Here is a 13,569-nt window from a genome sequence, read left to right as displayed (position 1 = left end):
AGGAAAATATCTGGTAAGAATTCTACTGAAGAGTTGGGTTCCTTTCTTAATGAAGCGTCACACAATTACTTAATCCACTCTGAATTGTTTAGAAAGAAAGATCTAAAAGAAAAAAAAATACTTAAAAATATATTTGAAGTGTTGCCAGGACATACAATTGTTCTAACTCAGTTATGATAGTCTGTAGCATGGAATTATGAAGACAAATGGATGACTGTTGTTTGTAATCATCAGGGTTTTCCAGAAGATTAAACATATGAAAGCAAAGCTTCCTAAGTAATTCCCTAGGAGATTTCATCATATCACAGAGCAGGTTCAAAAGCAACAGCTGATCTAATTCCAAAAGCTCTTAAACTCACTGTACATTCCAGTGTATTCTTCCTGGTATTTTTGTAAGCTTGTTTTCTCCAGCGCCTGCAATGCAGAGCACAGGGCAGAAGGCAGAGCCTGAATGAACAGACTTGGGCAAAGATCTGCCTGGAATGTGGGCAATGTCCCCTCCCAGATCCCACAGGAGCAGCAGCACACAGCCTCGTCCTCCAGCTCCTCTGACTTCGGAGGCTTTTGCCTGCATTGTTCAGATAATCTCACACCATTCAGATTGATGACTCTCAGTTTTTTCCACCTTCCTGTCACTTGTCCAGCCCTCAGAGCCAGCCCGAGGAGCATGAGTGGGACAGGAATCACCCTGGGGCACTGGGGGTGCCTGGGCACCAGGACTGATCCCAGCTCTGCTCCCTCTGAATCACTTGGGACACCAGGACTGATCCCAGCTCTGCTCCCTCTGAATCACTGTGGGGCACCAGGACTGATCCCAGCTCTGCTCCCACTGAGCCCACAGGAATCACTGTGAGGCACCAGGACTGATCCCAGCTCTGCTCCCACTGAGCCCACAGGAATCACCCTGGGGCACTGGGGGTGACTGGGCACCAATACGGATCCCAGCTCTGTTCCCTCTGAATCACTGTGGGGCACCAGGACTGATCCCAGCTCTGCTCCCACAGGAATCACTGTGGGGCACCAGGACTGATCCCAGCTCTGTTCCCACTGAATCACTGTGGGGCACCAGGACTGATCCCAGCTCTGTTCCCACTGAATCACTGTGAGGCACCAGGACTGATCCAGCTCTGCTCCCTCTGAATCACTGTGGGGCACCAGGACTGATCCCAGCTCTGCTCCCTCTGAATCACTGTGGGGCACCAGGCCTGATCCCAGCTCTGCTCCCATGAGCTCCCCCCAGGAATCACTGTGGGGCACCAGGACTGATCCCAGCTCTGTTCCCACTGAATCACTGTGAGGCACCAGGCCTGATCCCAGCTCTGCTCCCACTGAGCCCACAGGAATCACTGTGGGGCACCAGGCCTGATCCCAGCTCTGCTCCCTCTGAATCACTGTGGGGCACCAGGACTGATCCCAGCTCTGCTCCCACTGAGCCCACAGGAATCACTGTGGGGCACCAGGACTGATCCAGCTCTGCTCCCACTGAGCTCTGGTTCCTGCAGAGCCTGGCTCTGCTCTCACAGCTCATCAGCACTGGAGGCAGAGTCAAGGATCGTCCTCAAACAATGTCCAGCTGTTTAATGACAGCTCTACAACAGATGGGGCAAACAGAGATCCCAAGATTGGCAATAACTGGAATGTGATAAAGGGAATCATGGCAAAGAACAGAAAAATGCCTGGGCAGGTCCTCAGCCTGTGTGTCAACAGCAGGGCCAGGCTGACTTCCACCCTGTCAGTCAATCATGCTAATATACATAAATTAAGAATAGAAATCAAGCATCTGTATTACATTTAGTGAAAGCTGTTATTTGGGGTTTTCTGAGAAGCTTATCTCAGATCCCTGATCAAACTCCTCAGATTCCACTGAGGTTGATAAGTATCTGAATAAAATTTCTGAGTCAAAGTGATGTCATAATTCTTACTTTTCCTGCAAACTTTGTTTTAATTTCTTACCAAATGAGTAAAATAAAAGGGATTGACATCATCATATATTTAAGGAAAGTTCCAAAGGTTCTCCTATGATGATACCATATTTATCCAAAATATACTACTGTGTAATGCTAGCATTACAAGCAATTATGAGATTTTTATTTGGTTGGCGGCAAGGGTGTTGCTCAACCTGACTCCAGTGTGGTACTGCCCCACGTGAGGTCCCACAGCCTTTCAGGAACAGAAGAAAATGTTCTGAGCTAAACACATTTTCTGTATTGTAATTTATTATTCAAGGAAAAGGTGTTAGGGAATCAACAATGAAGTGATCTTTGCTCAGTTTTGAGACTGGGGTTAATTTCAGGAGCAGTGAAATTTTATAAGAAGCAGGCACTGGTGTCAGAATGTCAAAAGGAGGTATTTTCTACATGATGTTTATAACTGCTTTTGTTCTGGGCTGCTATGTCAGTAAAACAATTTGTACTAAGAATATTTTCAGATGTTCCATCACTTAGTCCCTGTTGACTTGAAAGGTGGCCTGAAAGAGCTGAGATAGGCACTAACTCCAGAAAGGAAAAACTGTATCACCAAAAATCCCTTCTTTAATAGCACAAAAAGCCATGTAAGAGATAGAATACATCATCTCTATTTTCAGTACCAAGACCACCTGCAAGTGATAATGTTTGCATGAATTTTAATTAGAGAAACAACATTTTGTTGCAATATCTCCTTTCCAAGCATCATAGATGAATAGTTTAAGTTGCTATGGTTACAATGGGTTGTGTCAGACTATGGATCAGTGTGATGGTTACAAATTTGCAAGTAAAGAACAAAGGCTGCATCTTTTCATTTCAACCAGATGATTTTAGCTCAAAATATTTCTATGATTTTAAATCGGTTGATGCAACTTGACATATCAGTCATACTAGGTGAAGAAAAATGAAAACTTCATGACAGTTTAACTTTTCTGTTTAAAGTAAGTCCCTTTGCAATTTTTATTCCAGTTAGAAGTTTATTTTAAGAAAATAAATAGTACTTTTCAACAACCCATATAGAACAGGAGTTTTTATATAGGCTCTAAAAAGAATGCCAAGATGTTGCTATGGCTCTTGAGCTATTCAAGACACAGTCTGTTTCTCATGAATGAAGATCGGCTGAGATTTGAACTCTCTCCTAGTTTTGATCCATTCTGTTTTGAAATGTAGCAATCTTATCTTCCCATTGCATTGTGCAAGTATTTTTCATTATGGATTGGCATGCCATCCACTTAGTATCTTCCATTTGGAGGCAGCCAATTCCTCCCTTTTGATCCAAACCAGTTGTTAACTGTCTAAAGTATTTCTTTATATGAAAAAATAATAAAGCCTTCCTTGAAACATTTTAGTGGAATCCCGTGTGAAACTAATATGTGGGGAAAAACAAATCAGTAGGTGTGTAGAGTATGGAGAGAGAAAGCCTGTGCCTGTGTGTGTGCACGTTGCAGCCTTCAGACGTTTTCATCCAACTAATTTCAAGGGTTAAGAGCGAGATAGTGTGCTAAAGTGATTCCAGATGGGCCAATATTAATATCTTTCTTTTCCTGATGAACGAGAAGGTATGACCTAGTTAGAAAACTGCTAAAAATGACAGGCACCAGCGAGGCTCCAGCCGGTGCCCAGCAGAGCCACTCCTGCTCACCTCTGCAGCTGTGGTGCTGGTGCGCGGCCCGGACCTGCTGGAGGAGCCTTTCCAGGGCCTCCGTGTGGCCCCTGTGCCGAGGCTCTCTTCCACTGCAGTCTTTCCAGTCTAGTGAACAAAGGAAATAAACAGAAATGAAACAAAAAGGTGCAGGAGAGGGTCTAAAAATATTTTGTTGCCTCTGGTACTTCTCTGCTCTAGAGGAGTTTTACATCTCGGCAGGCAGGAGTCGTTTTTAAGTCTGCTGTAACCTGTACACTGAGGTTTCTTTGCCTTGTGCCAGCTGGGTGATTAATCACAATGATTATTAACAAAGAGCTCACAAGCAGCTCTGAGAACCTCCTGCAGTGTCTGACTTGACCATGGCTGTTTCTCTCCATGAATGGGCTCTGGTGCTGCAGTAAGGGCTGCTCTCAGCCTGTCCTGGCACTCAGCCCCTCACCAAGGTCACACAATGCTCCTTCTGCCACTGCTGCCAACACCAGGAGGCTCCACAACTCACCTACAGTTCTGCAAAGCAGAGAATGAACATCTTCCTACTCCCAGATCTTGCCCTGGAGCCAGAGAAACATGCTTGGAGTAAAATCACTTCTGGAGATCTGCTCCCAGCAGAGGCCTGAACAAACGCTGGCAGTTCCTGCCCTGGAGCCATGGGCTGCTCAGCACTGCACTCCTGAGGCAAAAACCTGCTGCGTTTGTCCCACACACATTCAACCTCCAACAGACTTTGTTTTCACTCACTTGTTGCTAATGAGAATCTCAGGCTTCATTTTAAAAAACAAACTCATCATAAATAGGAAGAAACTGCGTGTATCAGAAAGGAGCTCTTTAATTCCAGACTTGGCTATTTTCATACTTTGATTATAATGAGAAAAGCTCATTGCACCAGTTTCCTGGCCCAAAGGAATGGTGGATCAAGGTATTAAGAGATCTGTCTGCACAGGAGACATGCTCCCATCTTGCTGGCACAGAGGCCGGGTACGTACTCATAGCCACCAGCAGTTTGCTCACTCACTAAATATACAGATCCAGTTTCTAGTGCAAGTTTGGACTCAAGCATTCCTTCCAATGGGCTCACTATGCCAGGGATATAAATACCTGTTTATTTACATTTAGTGTAGCAGCCAGAGTAAGCCCCATGAAAGGCTGGAAAGAGAAGACATTTGGTATCCTGATAGCCTGTGGGCAGTGTGACAGCCGCAGAGGGGCTGTCCTGTGTGCTGTGTGCTACTGCAGACATCAGGGCCAGCTGCATTTACTGCTCAGTGTGGGGGAAATGTCCTCAGAGCTCCTGTGAGCAGCCAGGAAGGACCAGCTGGAACTCACCAGTATCAAAGTGTTTGGTGTTTTCAGACTGGTAGAGTTTCCAACAACCTTGTGATTTCTCTGTCCCAGTGGTTTCCAAACTTTTTGAACCTCCACATTGCTGACTACCTTGAAAATGATACAGAAACCAGACCAGCTTCTGTCATTGTCCATCACTCACCTGATCATGAATAAACCTAGAAATATTTCTGTCTACTGGGATTTCACAGAGAAGCTGCACAACGCTGGCCACCACTTTACAGGCTGCTGCTGTGTGTGGGGGAAGTGGCAAGTGCTCTCTGTCATCACACAGAGACACATGTCCAAGAGTGTCACCAGCCTTTGATGCTCTGGACTGGATCAGCATCAGGCCCTGAAGCTTTCCTTTCCTCTGCATATTTTCATGGCTGCTGATACAGACAACTTTGTAGAGCATTAATGTATTCCCATTTAAATTTTAGCTCAGGGCCATATTTTGTTATGCAGCACTGGTGTAATGTCAGTTTGCAGCCTCCTTGCCAAGCACAAATCTTCTGCTTTTCAAAACCAGTGGTGAAGGCAGTCATGTGAATAGGGAAGTTCTGCCCCCAGTAACTGCAATGGTAAATTACATCTTGTCTCTCTAATGTGAGTATTACTTAATGAAAAGATTTGCATTTAGGCTCTGCTGGTCTTACTGTAAACCTTAAGCATGTGGCCCTAAACCCAGCAATTACAGAACTTTCTGTGCTCTTAGCACCCTGAGATACTGTACAGGGGGAATGAACAGAATTCTCTCCATGGCGTTTGTGCTGATCCACTGAAATCTGCAGGAAGATTTCCTTCACACCCCAAAACTTTGGAACTGGCACATAATGTCAGATTTCAGAAGGTTCATAGCAGGGGACTATAAAAAGGGAAGAGAATGCAATATGCTGAAAGCAAAATTCACATCATACAAAGTTGCAGTCTTAAATACCACCTGTCTTGCCAGGAGTGCTCCTTCTTTGGGGATATTTGGCTGAATAACTGGCAGCTACTGTGAAAGAATCTGTCCCCCAGCTGATGTAAATTTTGGGTTTCTGGGGCCAAGTCCTGTGTAGTTACACCTGGCTATAGTCAAGGTAATTGCACATTACCAAGTTATTCAGTTATCCACAGTAGATTTTTTCCCCATTATTGTAGCCCATTTTTGTTCTCAAGCAGAATATTTCTTTAGCCTAGTTCTGGTAGAAAACACAAGAAAAAAGAAATGAAGCAAAATGGGACAATGGTAATGCAAAAGCCTTATTCATCCAACCCTCTCCATTATGACTACTGAGAGTAGGTACAGCTTGTTATATTTTTTCACATTAGCATGCAAGGTTATTAAATTGCTACGTTAGCCTAATAAAAACTTGTGTTAATGCAACAGAAAAGAGAAGTCCCACTTTACTGCATTAATCAATACAAGGGGAGCTGTAATACACTGAGCCAGTTTGGCAGGGAGCACTAAGTCTGGAAAAGCAACTAACAATACAATGTGATTATAATAGATTAAAAATTACACATGACAACTCATAGCCCTAATGAAGTTTGAGAAGACTGCCAGAGGTTGGATCAGGAACATTTTCTTTTTGACATTTCTGCAACATTTACAGGCTACATCCTACCACCATGTGTGTCCACACTGGAATATTTTATGTACAAGATGCTGTAAGAGTGGTCCAGTGAATGGGATCTGTAATGCTACAAGGTAAAGCATAAAACTACATGAGATACTTGTAAGTATTTTGCTTCTAGCAGCTCAGAATCAGGTTTTGATCTATTAATGTACTGATAAATGAAGTTCCATATATCAGAACTCTACTAAGAGAAATGAAGATTAAAATATTTCTAATTTTTTAAAGTGTTAATGACTAGAAAACAATTTTCCGTCAAAGGACTGGAGAAGAATAGAAGCTGAGACAAAAATTATTGAGACAATAATAATTGATGTATTATTATAATGCATCAATTATTATTTTGCTTAATTTTTGAGGGTTGGGAAGAATTGAGTTTTATTATTTATTTCACTCCTAGATGGCATGACAATTACATTGTGAACTCCAACATCACTAAGCAAACTGGAGGCCAGACCAACCCCACCTACTTGAAGGAGAGGCATATTCAGGAGTAGATTTGCATGGAGGTCCCCATCCTCTCATGTTGTATGCTGAGACACGGACATAATATCTCTGGCCCTGCAAATGGAAACAACTGGAGTCAAAACTATCACTGGATTCAAAATCTTGGCTGTAACAACTGCAAAGCAGTGCCTCACAAAGGGTTTTTTTCAGCTTAAATAGTTTTAATAATTTAAATGCACCATGATCAGTTGAAACATATTACAAAGATTTGAGGACAAGGTTTGAGACCCAATTCTGTTTGGTATAAAATAGATATACAAAGACAAATAACAAAAATGAGAATGACTGCCATCAACATGTGCATTTCTGGAAGAAGGAGCAGAGAAAGAGTTGTTATTTGAGGTATTGGTTATCAGAGTCAGGTCTAGATTTCTCAAGAGCCTTTGATCTGCACTGGTTATCCCATGATCCAGAAAACAGCAGCTTTTGCTCCAGTCTTTCCCAATTTCTCCTGAGAATGATAACTCAAAAACTGGTTCTATTCCTTTGTGAATTTTGGCTTATGGCTACCAGACAAATTGTGCTCAATCACTGGAACATGTTCCTACAAGAAAGGCACTGCAGTGATTTCCAAGGGTGGTGGTGCAAATTCTCTTTGTATCACTGTGGGGACCAGGCCATGAAGGTCTAAATTAGTCCTCTGGAACTCACCGTCCTGAGACCTGTGATGGAGCACCTCAAAGAGTGAAGATTATCCATAATTATTTCACCAGCCAAAGGAGAAAAGTCTTCTGAAGAGCTCCATTCCACTAGAAACAAATAGCAGGAGAAAATCAAGTCAGGTACCAGTCCAAGCAAAGAAGCCAAAGGACTTGAATCACTCACAGGTTAACTTTTCTCCTAGCAGTTTCCCAGTCCATGTGGGTACTAAAAGTCATGTTCAACAGTAATGTATAGCAAATACACAGTGATTAAATTATATCTCTGTGTATGGGAGATAAACCCAAAATATTGTTCAAAACCTTTTCAGGAAAGAATGCTTAAAAATAGACTGCAATACAAATTACTTTGAGTTACCATTGTGTTCATTTAAGCAGTTTCCTTTTAAAGACAGAGAAGCAGTGGAAAAGAGAAGGTGAAGGAATTGGACCTGTTAATGCCATTTGGCAGTTTATACATCTTAACCAACAAAAACCATTGGATTTGCAATGACTTGCATTGGATTTGCACAGGTGGGCATGGGCAGAGAATCCTTTTGGCTCCTCAGGCCCACAAACTACCCTTGGCTAATTAGGATAGAAATATTCTCCTTGGACCAGGCACTCACTGGAGCCTCCTGGTTGGTTTCAGAGGTTCTGGCTCTCCTGGCCAGGCCTGCTGCAGCTCTGGTCATTGCAATTACAGAGCTCCACCATGACCTGGTAAGCTGAATCCACTTTCAGAGGGATTTGGGTGCTGCTGGGCTGACAGATCCCTCCCATCTTTCCTTCAGCCCAAATTGTGATGGACACCTTCACCAAAGTGCTCCTGTCTCTCCTGTTCCTGCTGAGCTCAGGGGTTATGCAATCAGCAGTCCTGCTGTCCATACTCTTCCTCACTACTTGAAAAAATTACTCTGCACATAAAATAGTATTGAGCAGACCAAGAAATACTACTGGATGATTTTGAAAAAAGAATATGTGCAAGTGAGGAACAGATGGCTGCAGGCAGGAAACCAGCCTTTTTTCTTAAATTATTCCATATTAATGAGAGGTACCATCCTGGTTAATCCTGGAGTAATACCTCTGGGATTTAGTGACCTGTACCTTCAGATTCAAACTTTCAGGAAAACCTATCAAAACCATCGTGAAATTAATCTCTTGAATTATTCTACAGTAGAAACTGGGAAATCTCATGAATTTCCTGGATTTACACCAAAGAATTCAATATAAAGCTTTCCTTTATTTCCTAAAATCTATTCACAAAATAGTTTTTAGAAATTTTATTTGTATATTCATTAGTACTGGAGTTGATAATTTAGAATAGATCAGAGGATATAGGTATTCTAAATTCAACATGTGGAATTTTCATCTTCTGGCAGTGTCATACTGGTATTTTCATGTTAAAAGAAAATGGCTTCAGAGAATTTCTTGTTCAGCATATATAACATTTAACTGCCAACACATTTTTCTGAAACAGCCAAGTATCAATAGCACAACTCATTTTTCCCTTCTCCCCTAATCACTCCTTTTCTATGATTGCACTTTGTTTCTATGATTGCACAGCATGCTCTGCAACATTTTTGTGTTTGCTGCAATCAAAAGAAGATTGGTTTTTTATATCCTCATTGAATTTTTTCACTGTGTATTTTTCTAGTTTTCCAGGGTTTTAAATACCTAATTACTGCCACCTTTGGTGAAAGCTATCTCTGCACATTAGTAGGAAAATGTAGAGACTGTTGCAGTACTGTATTGTAGGGTTTTGTTGACAGTTTAATTATAGGAATACTTAAAAGCAACATTGAACTTGATGGCCTGTCAGAGTTTCCATTGTAAACCGTGATTTTCAAGGTTTCTAACTCCACTCGTATTAAATTGCTGCAGACACTGTACACATGCTGCAGACTTAGACATGTTTTCTGTTTTCCAGAAGGAGAAACCAGAAGGAAAAACCCTTCTCAAGCTGCTGAATGTATTGTCAACAGGCTTGCAGTCACTTCAGACACCATTTTTCTTTTCAAGGATTCATGTCAAGCAAGACAGTGTCACTCAGGACAGATTCTGCCAGCAAATCCTGCCTTCATTGGAATCCCCAAGCATGCCCCAGTGTCCTGCTCCAAGAGAGGGGCAGTGATTGGGCCACACTTTGAGCAGCACAAAGCAAAAGCCAAGGATGAGAGAAGTAGCTCTAAGCAGCTTTTGATCCTCCCAAATTTTTAACTGTTCCATGGACTGGAGGCTGCCCAGACATAACCTGGTATTTTGAGAGGCATATTTAAGTTTGGGTAACTTACACAAACAAACTGCAGCCCTGTCCTTGATGTGGGAGCCCTTCCACTTGCATTTCACATTTAGAGGAGTGCTCCCAACATTTAGAGATGCTGGCACACTGTCTGAAGAGGAGTTAATGCCTTAATCTGAGCAGGATTGCAATCCTACCTGTCTGCAAGCCTGTGACCAGCAGGAACACCACAATACTGGTGTTGTGACTAGCAACACATGGCAGCTTGTTCTAAGAAATAATCGAAGGCTGCTGAGTTCAGGGAGAGACACTGAGTTTCCAAGGAGAGAATGGGCTGACATGATCCTCAAAGCCATGTCAGGAGCAGCAGGGAAGCTTGAGAGGTTTTGTGATAGTAAATCACAGGGCCGTGCTCTGATCTCCCAGGGCAAGCTGCTGCCCCAGCTGGTGCCAGTGAGCTCCCGAGTGCTGGGTGACACTGGGATGTCCCAGCAGCTGCCTTGGGAGGGTGTCCCAGTGCCCCAGGGCTCGTCCTGCCTTGAGGTGCACCCTGGATGCCCCGTGGTCTCCCCACCATCCCATCCTTCACTGGCTGCCAGCTGAGGCTCAGCTGTGCCTCTCCTTATGCAGCCAGCAATGCCAGCATTTTGCTTTCTTTTTAGCTTAGCCAGTGGTGTCTGAGCCCCATGGAATTGAAACACAGGAATATGATATTTGCCTGTGGATCAGGTTATGGTTATCATGGTTGAGAACCCTCCTTTTAAAGGATATTTACCTAACAAGATGGTGTATCCAAAGTTACTCAAAACTTAATTTTCAAATATATTTATTTTAAAACCTCACTTTTGGAAAAAACCCGTCCCCCAGTTTCAATAAAAATTTCCATAACTGAAAAATAAATATTTTTTCAACAGCTGTGTTGGAATAGTGCCTTCTTTTTCCCCTAATTTCAAAGTATATCTGTCATAAAGAAACTCATAACAAGTTTTGGAATTTTCTTGCTTACTTATAATTTTAACAAACTTTTTTCCTCCCATGATTTTACTGACTCAAGTGAGAAGATGACATGATACAGCTTTAAAGAAATGCAAATTGATGGAAATAATTTATCACTTAGGTTTATATCTCCTGCTCTGCATTGCCAGTTTTTAGCTCTCTACTGTAATGGTCATCTAAAAATAATACAGAATATTCTGCTATACTGATTCATTGGGCTAGAAACCTCCTAGGAGGACATGGATACCAGTTTTCCTATTTTATAGAAGTGAAAATTAAGTAAGGAGGGGTAGAGCACCTTTTTCAGTCAACAGGCCCCAAAACAAGGGCAAAATCCATGTATCAGGCCAGTGTTGCTCCCACTGCCTGGCCTTGTGGGATGTCTGCAGCTGTTCCTGGTACCAATACAAAGCCACTCACTCATGGTCTTACACTGGTGAAGGATCTGGACCTAAAAATGATCTAATTTTGCATGAGCAACCCATCATGAAGATTTAGCTAAATCTTTGCCTCCTTTGTGAGAGGGAGAGTGCTAGGAGAGAGCAAACAGAAATTACCAACCATTTGTGTCACGCTGAAGTCCTTGGGACTTTAAGAGGGAACAAAAGGCTGCCTCACCTCAGCATGTAAATGCTGAATTATAAACATGCTCAAGTACAGAAAGCTGGGGATGAAGAGGGTCCTTTATAAGAGCCCAGGAACAGGAGCTGGTCTTGTAGACTGCACCAACTGTGCTGTAAAGGACCTGAAAGCTGTTGGGTGAATTAAGGATGGAGCATGTTCCAGTCCTGTTCTGAACACCCCAAAGGGCTGCTTTGTTGTGAACGCTGAATGTCTTTGCTGTTGCGGCTTTCCATCTGACACTTCATGTTATGTCAGAGCAGGGCTTTTTTGTGTGTTTAATATATTGGTGACTATGTGTTTTAATGAAGGTGCCCTGTATTCCAGAGCTAGCAAATGCACGATGTGTTGCTGCGGTCGCCAAGATAAGTAGTAATTTTTAAATAAACAGCAGTATAAACAGTTACATAAAACTCATGTAAATTGCTGGCACATAATTTTAGACTGGCTTAAGTTATGTAACTTACTTGTGGCCAAGTTTTTTTTTTTCCTAGGTTTTTTTTTTTATTTTAAATACTCAATTCACGCACTTTAAAATAAAGGGAGAAGTTTATTTTCACCTGTTTCTTTTCCACTCACAACCCTTCTGTTATACTGAGCATGCCTTTAGCAGCTTCTCAGAGAGACAGGCAGGCAGATAAAGGGCAAAGGGAAGACATAAAACACCTCCTGACCCTATTGTAGATTCATTCAGGGAAGCACCTTCTCCTGAGTCAAGTAAATAGCCTGAGCCACAGTAGAATTTGTTTCTTGTCTTGACATTTGTTTTTCCTTGCACTTATATTACTGAATTGCTGAGTAGATTAATTAGATTGAAGGACAGGAGTTCTGTTGCTGCTTCTTGGGGTCTGCAGAGTAGTGTATGGAGCTGGAATTCTGGATTTTATTCCTGCATTTGCCATTGACTTGCTGAGTGACCTTGGGCAGTGCATTCTGTCACTCAAGCTTTTAAGGCAGGCTTGAGCAGCAAAGGTTCTGTCTCCTTCCCCTCCTCCCATGTCCAGGGCCTGGGCTGATGGTGGTCTTATCTTGTGTTTCCAAGGGCCTCCAAACAAATAATTGTGTTATTTATTAGCTTCCTTTGAAATAGGAAACAGACTGAAAGCACCACCAGAAACCAATTCACGCCATCTTTTTCTGCTTGCTGTTCTTCAAAAAATTTTAATGATTTACTCTCATAATGTCTTAGCTGTTGGATTTAAGGGCATTAAACTCTGCCATTCATATGAATAAAATCAGGATGAAAGACCCTAAACATATATTTATCAAACAAGTGAAGAGACCTGAACATTAGTGAAAAGCAGGAATCTGTTGGTAGAGACCAGCTCTGATGGAGAACATTGTTTGCAGTATTTGGTCAGCTCCTCCTTGCTGTTTTCAGCCGTTGTCTCCAGCCTGATTTAGGAAAGGAACCCAATGTTTTCAGATTTTCAGTTCAGGCTGTGTTCTATGCCTCTCTCATGTTTGGAAATCCTCCAAGAAGTGATAGGAGAAAGACAAGTCATACCAGCTGTAGGGACTACTGACAGCATAATGCTTCCATTAGGAAAAAACAAATGTTTGGCACTGAGCAGTTTGTGCAAACACAGAAGTTAAAACACAGTCATGGCCTAGGACTTGGATTTCTAGGTACAGCTTAAATTAAAAACTGTGCTCCAAACTTCTCTAAATACTAGTGTTTATTATTTTGGATCTTACCTATCATTTCAGTTATTTCTGTAAACTTAACCAAGGCTCTTTGTACTGGGTTAGTACAAAGAGAAGCATCACTAAAGCTGAAGAGGAATGAAAAAAGATGCAAACAAACAGCTCTGTCCCCACCTGAGGCAAACAAAGCACTGCTGTGGTGTGGTAGGAAAAAGCTGGAGGGGGATTTAAGGGCCTCTCAGCAGAACAAGACAGAGCAGTGCAAGACAGTACCAAAAAAAGCATATCTAGACTATTCCTAGAGAGCACATCTTCATTTGGAACTTCCACAGCTATAAATCTTCACATTACTTATTTCAGATATTTT

General features: G+C 42.3%; 1 protein-coding gene across 3 annotated transcripts in view; it reads right to left on the bottom strand.

Annotated features, from left to right (window-relative positions):
• The window catches only part of ANKFN1 (ankyrin repeat and fibronectin type III domain containing 1), a 133,391-nt gene that overhangs the window by 31,792 nt on the left and 88,030 nt on the right, over positions 1-13,569 (bottom strand). For all 3 annotated transcript variants that reach the window (XM_077188220.1, XM_077188219.1, XM_054645225.2), the window contains 3 exons: positions 7,710-7,807; positions 7,022-7,112; positions 3,607-3,714 (listed from right to left, as the gene is read on the bottom strand). In XM_077188220.1, the coding sequence (XP_077044335.1) occupies positions 3,607-3,714; positions 7,022-7,112; positions 7,710-7,807 (297 nt within the window). The remainder of the gene's footprint in view (positions 1-3,606; positions 3,715-7,021; positions 7,113-7,709; positions 7,808-13,569) is intronic.

Source organism: Agelaius phoeniceus, chromosome 19 (genome assembly GCF_051311805.1).
Source record: "Agelaius phoeniceus isolate bAgePho1 chromosome 19, bAgePho1.hap1, whole genome shotgun sequence".
Lineage (NCBI taxonomy): Eukaryota > Metazoa > Chordata > Aves > Passeriformes > Icteridae > Agelaius > Agelaius phoeniceus.
This window is presented reverse-complemented; position numbering and strand designations above follow the sequence as displayed.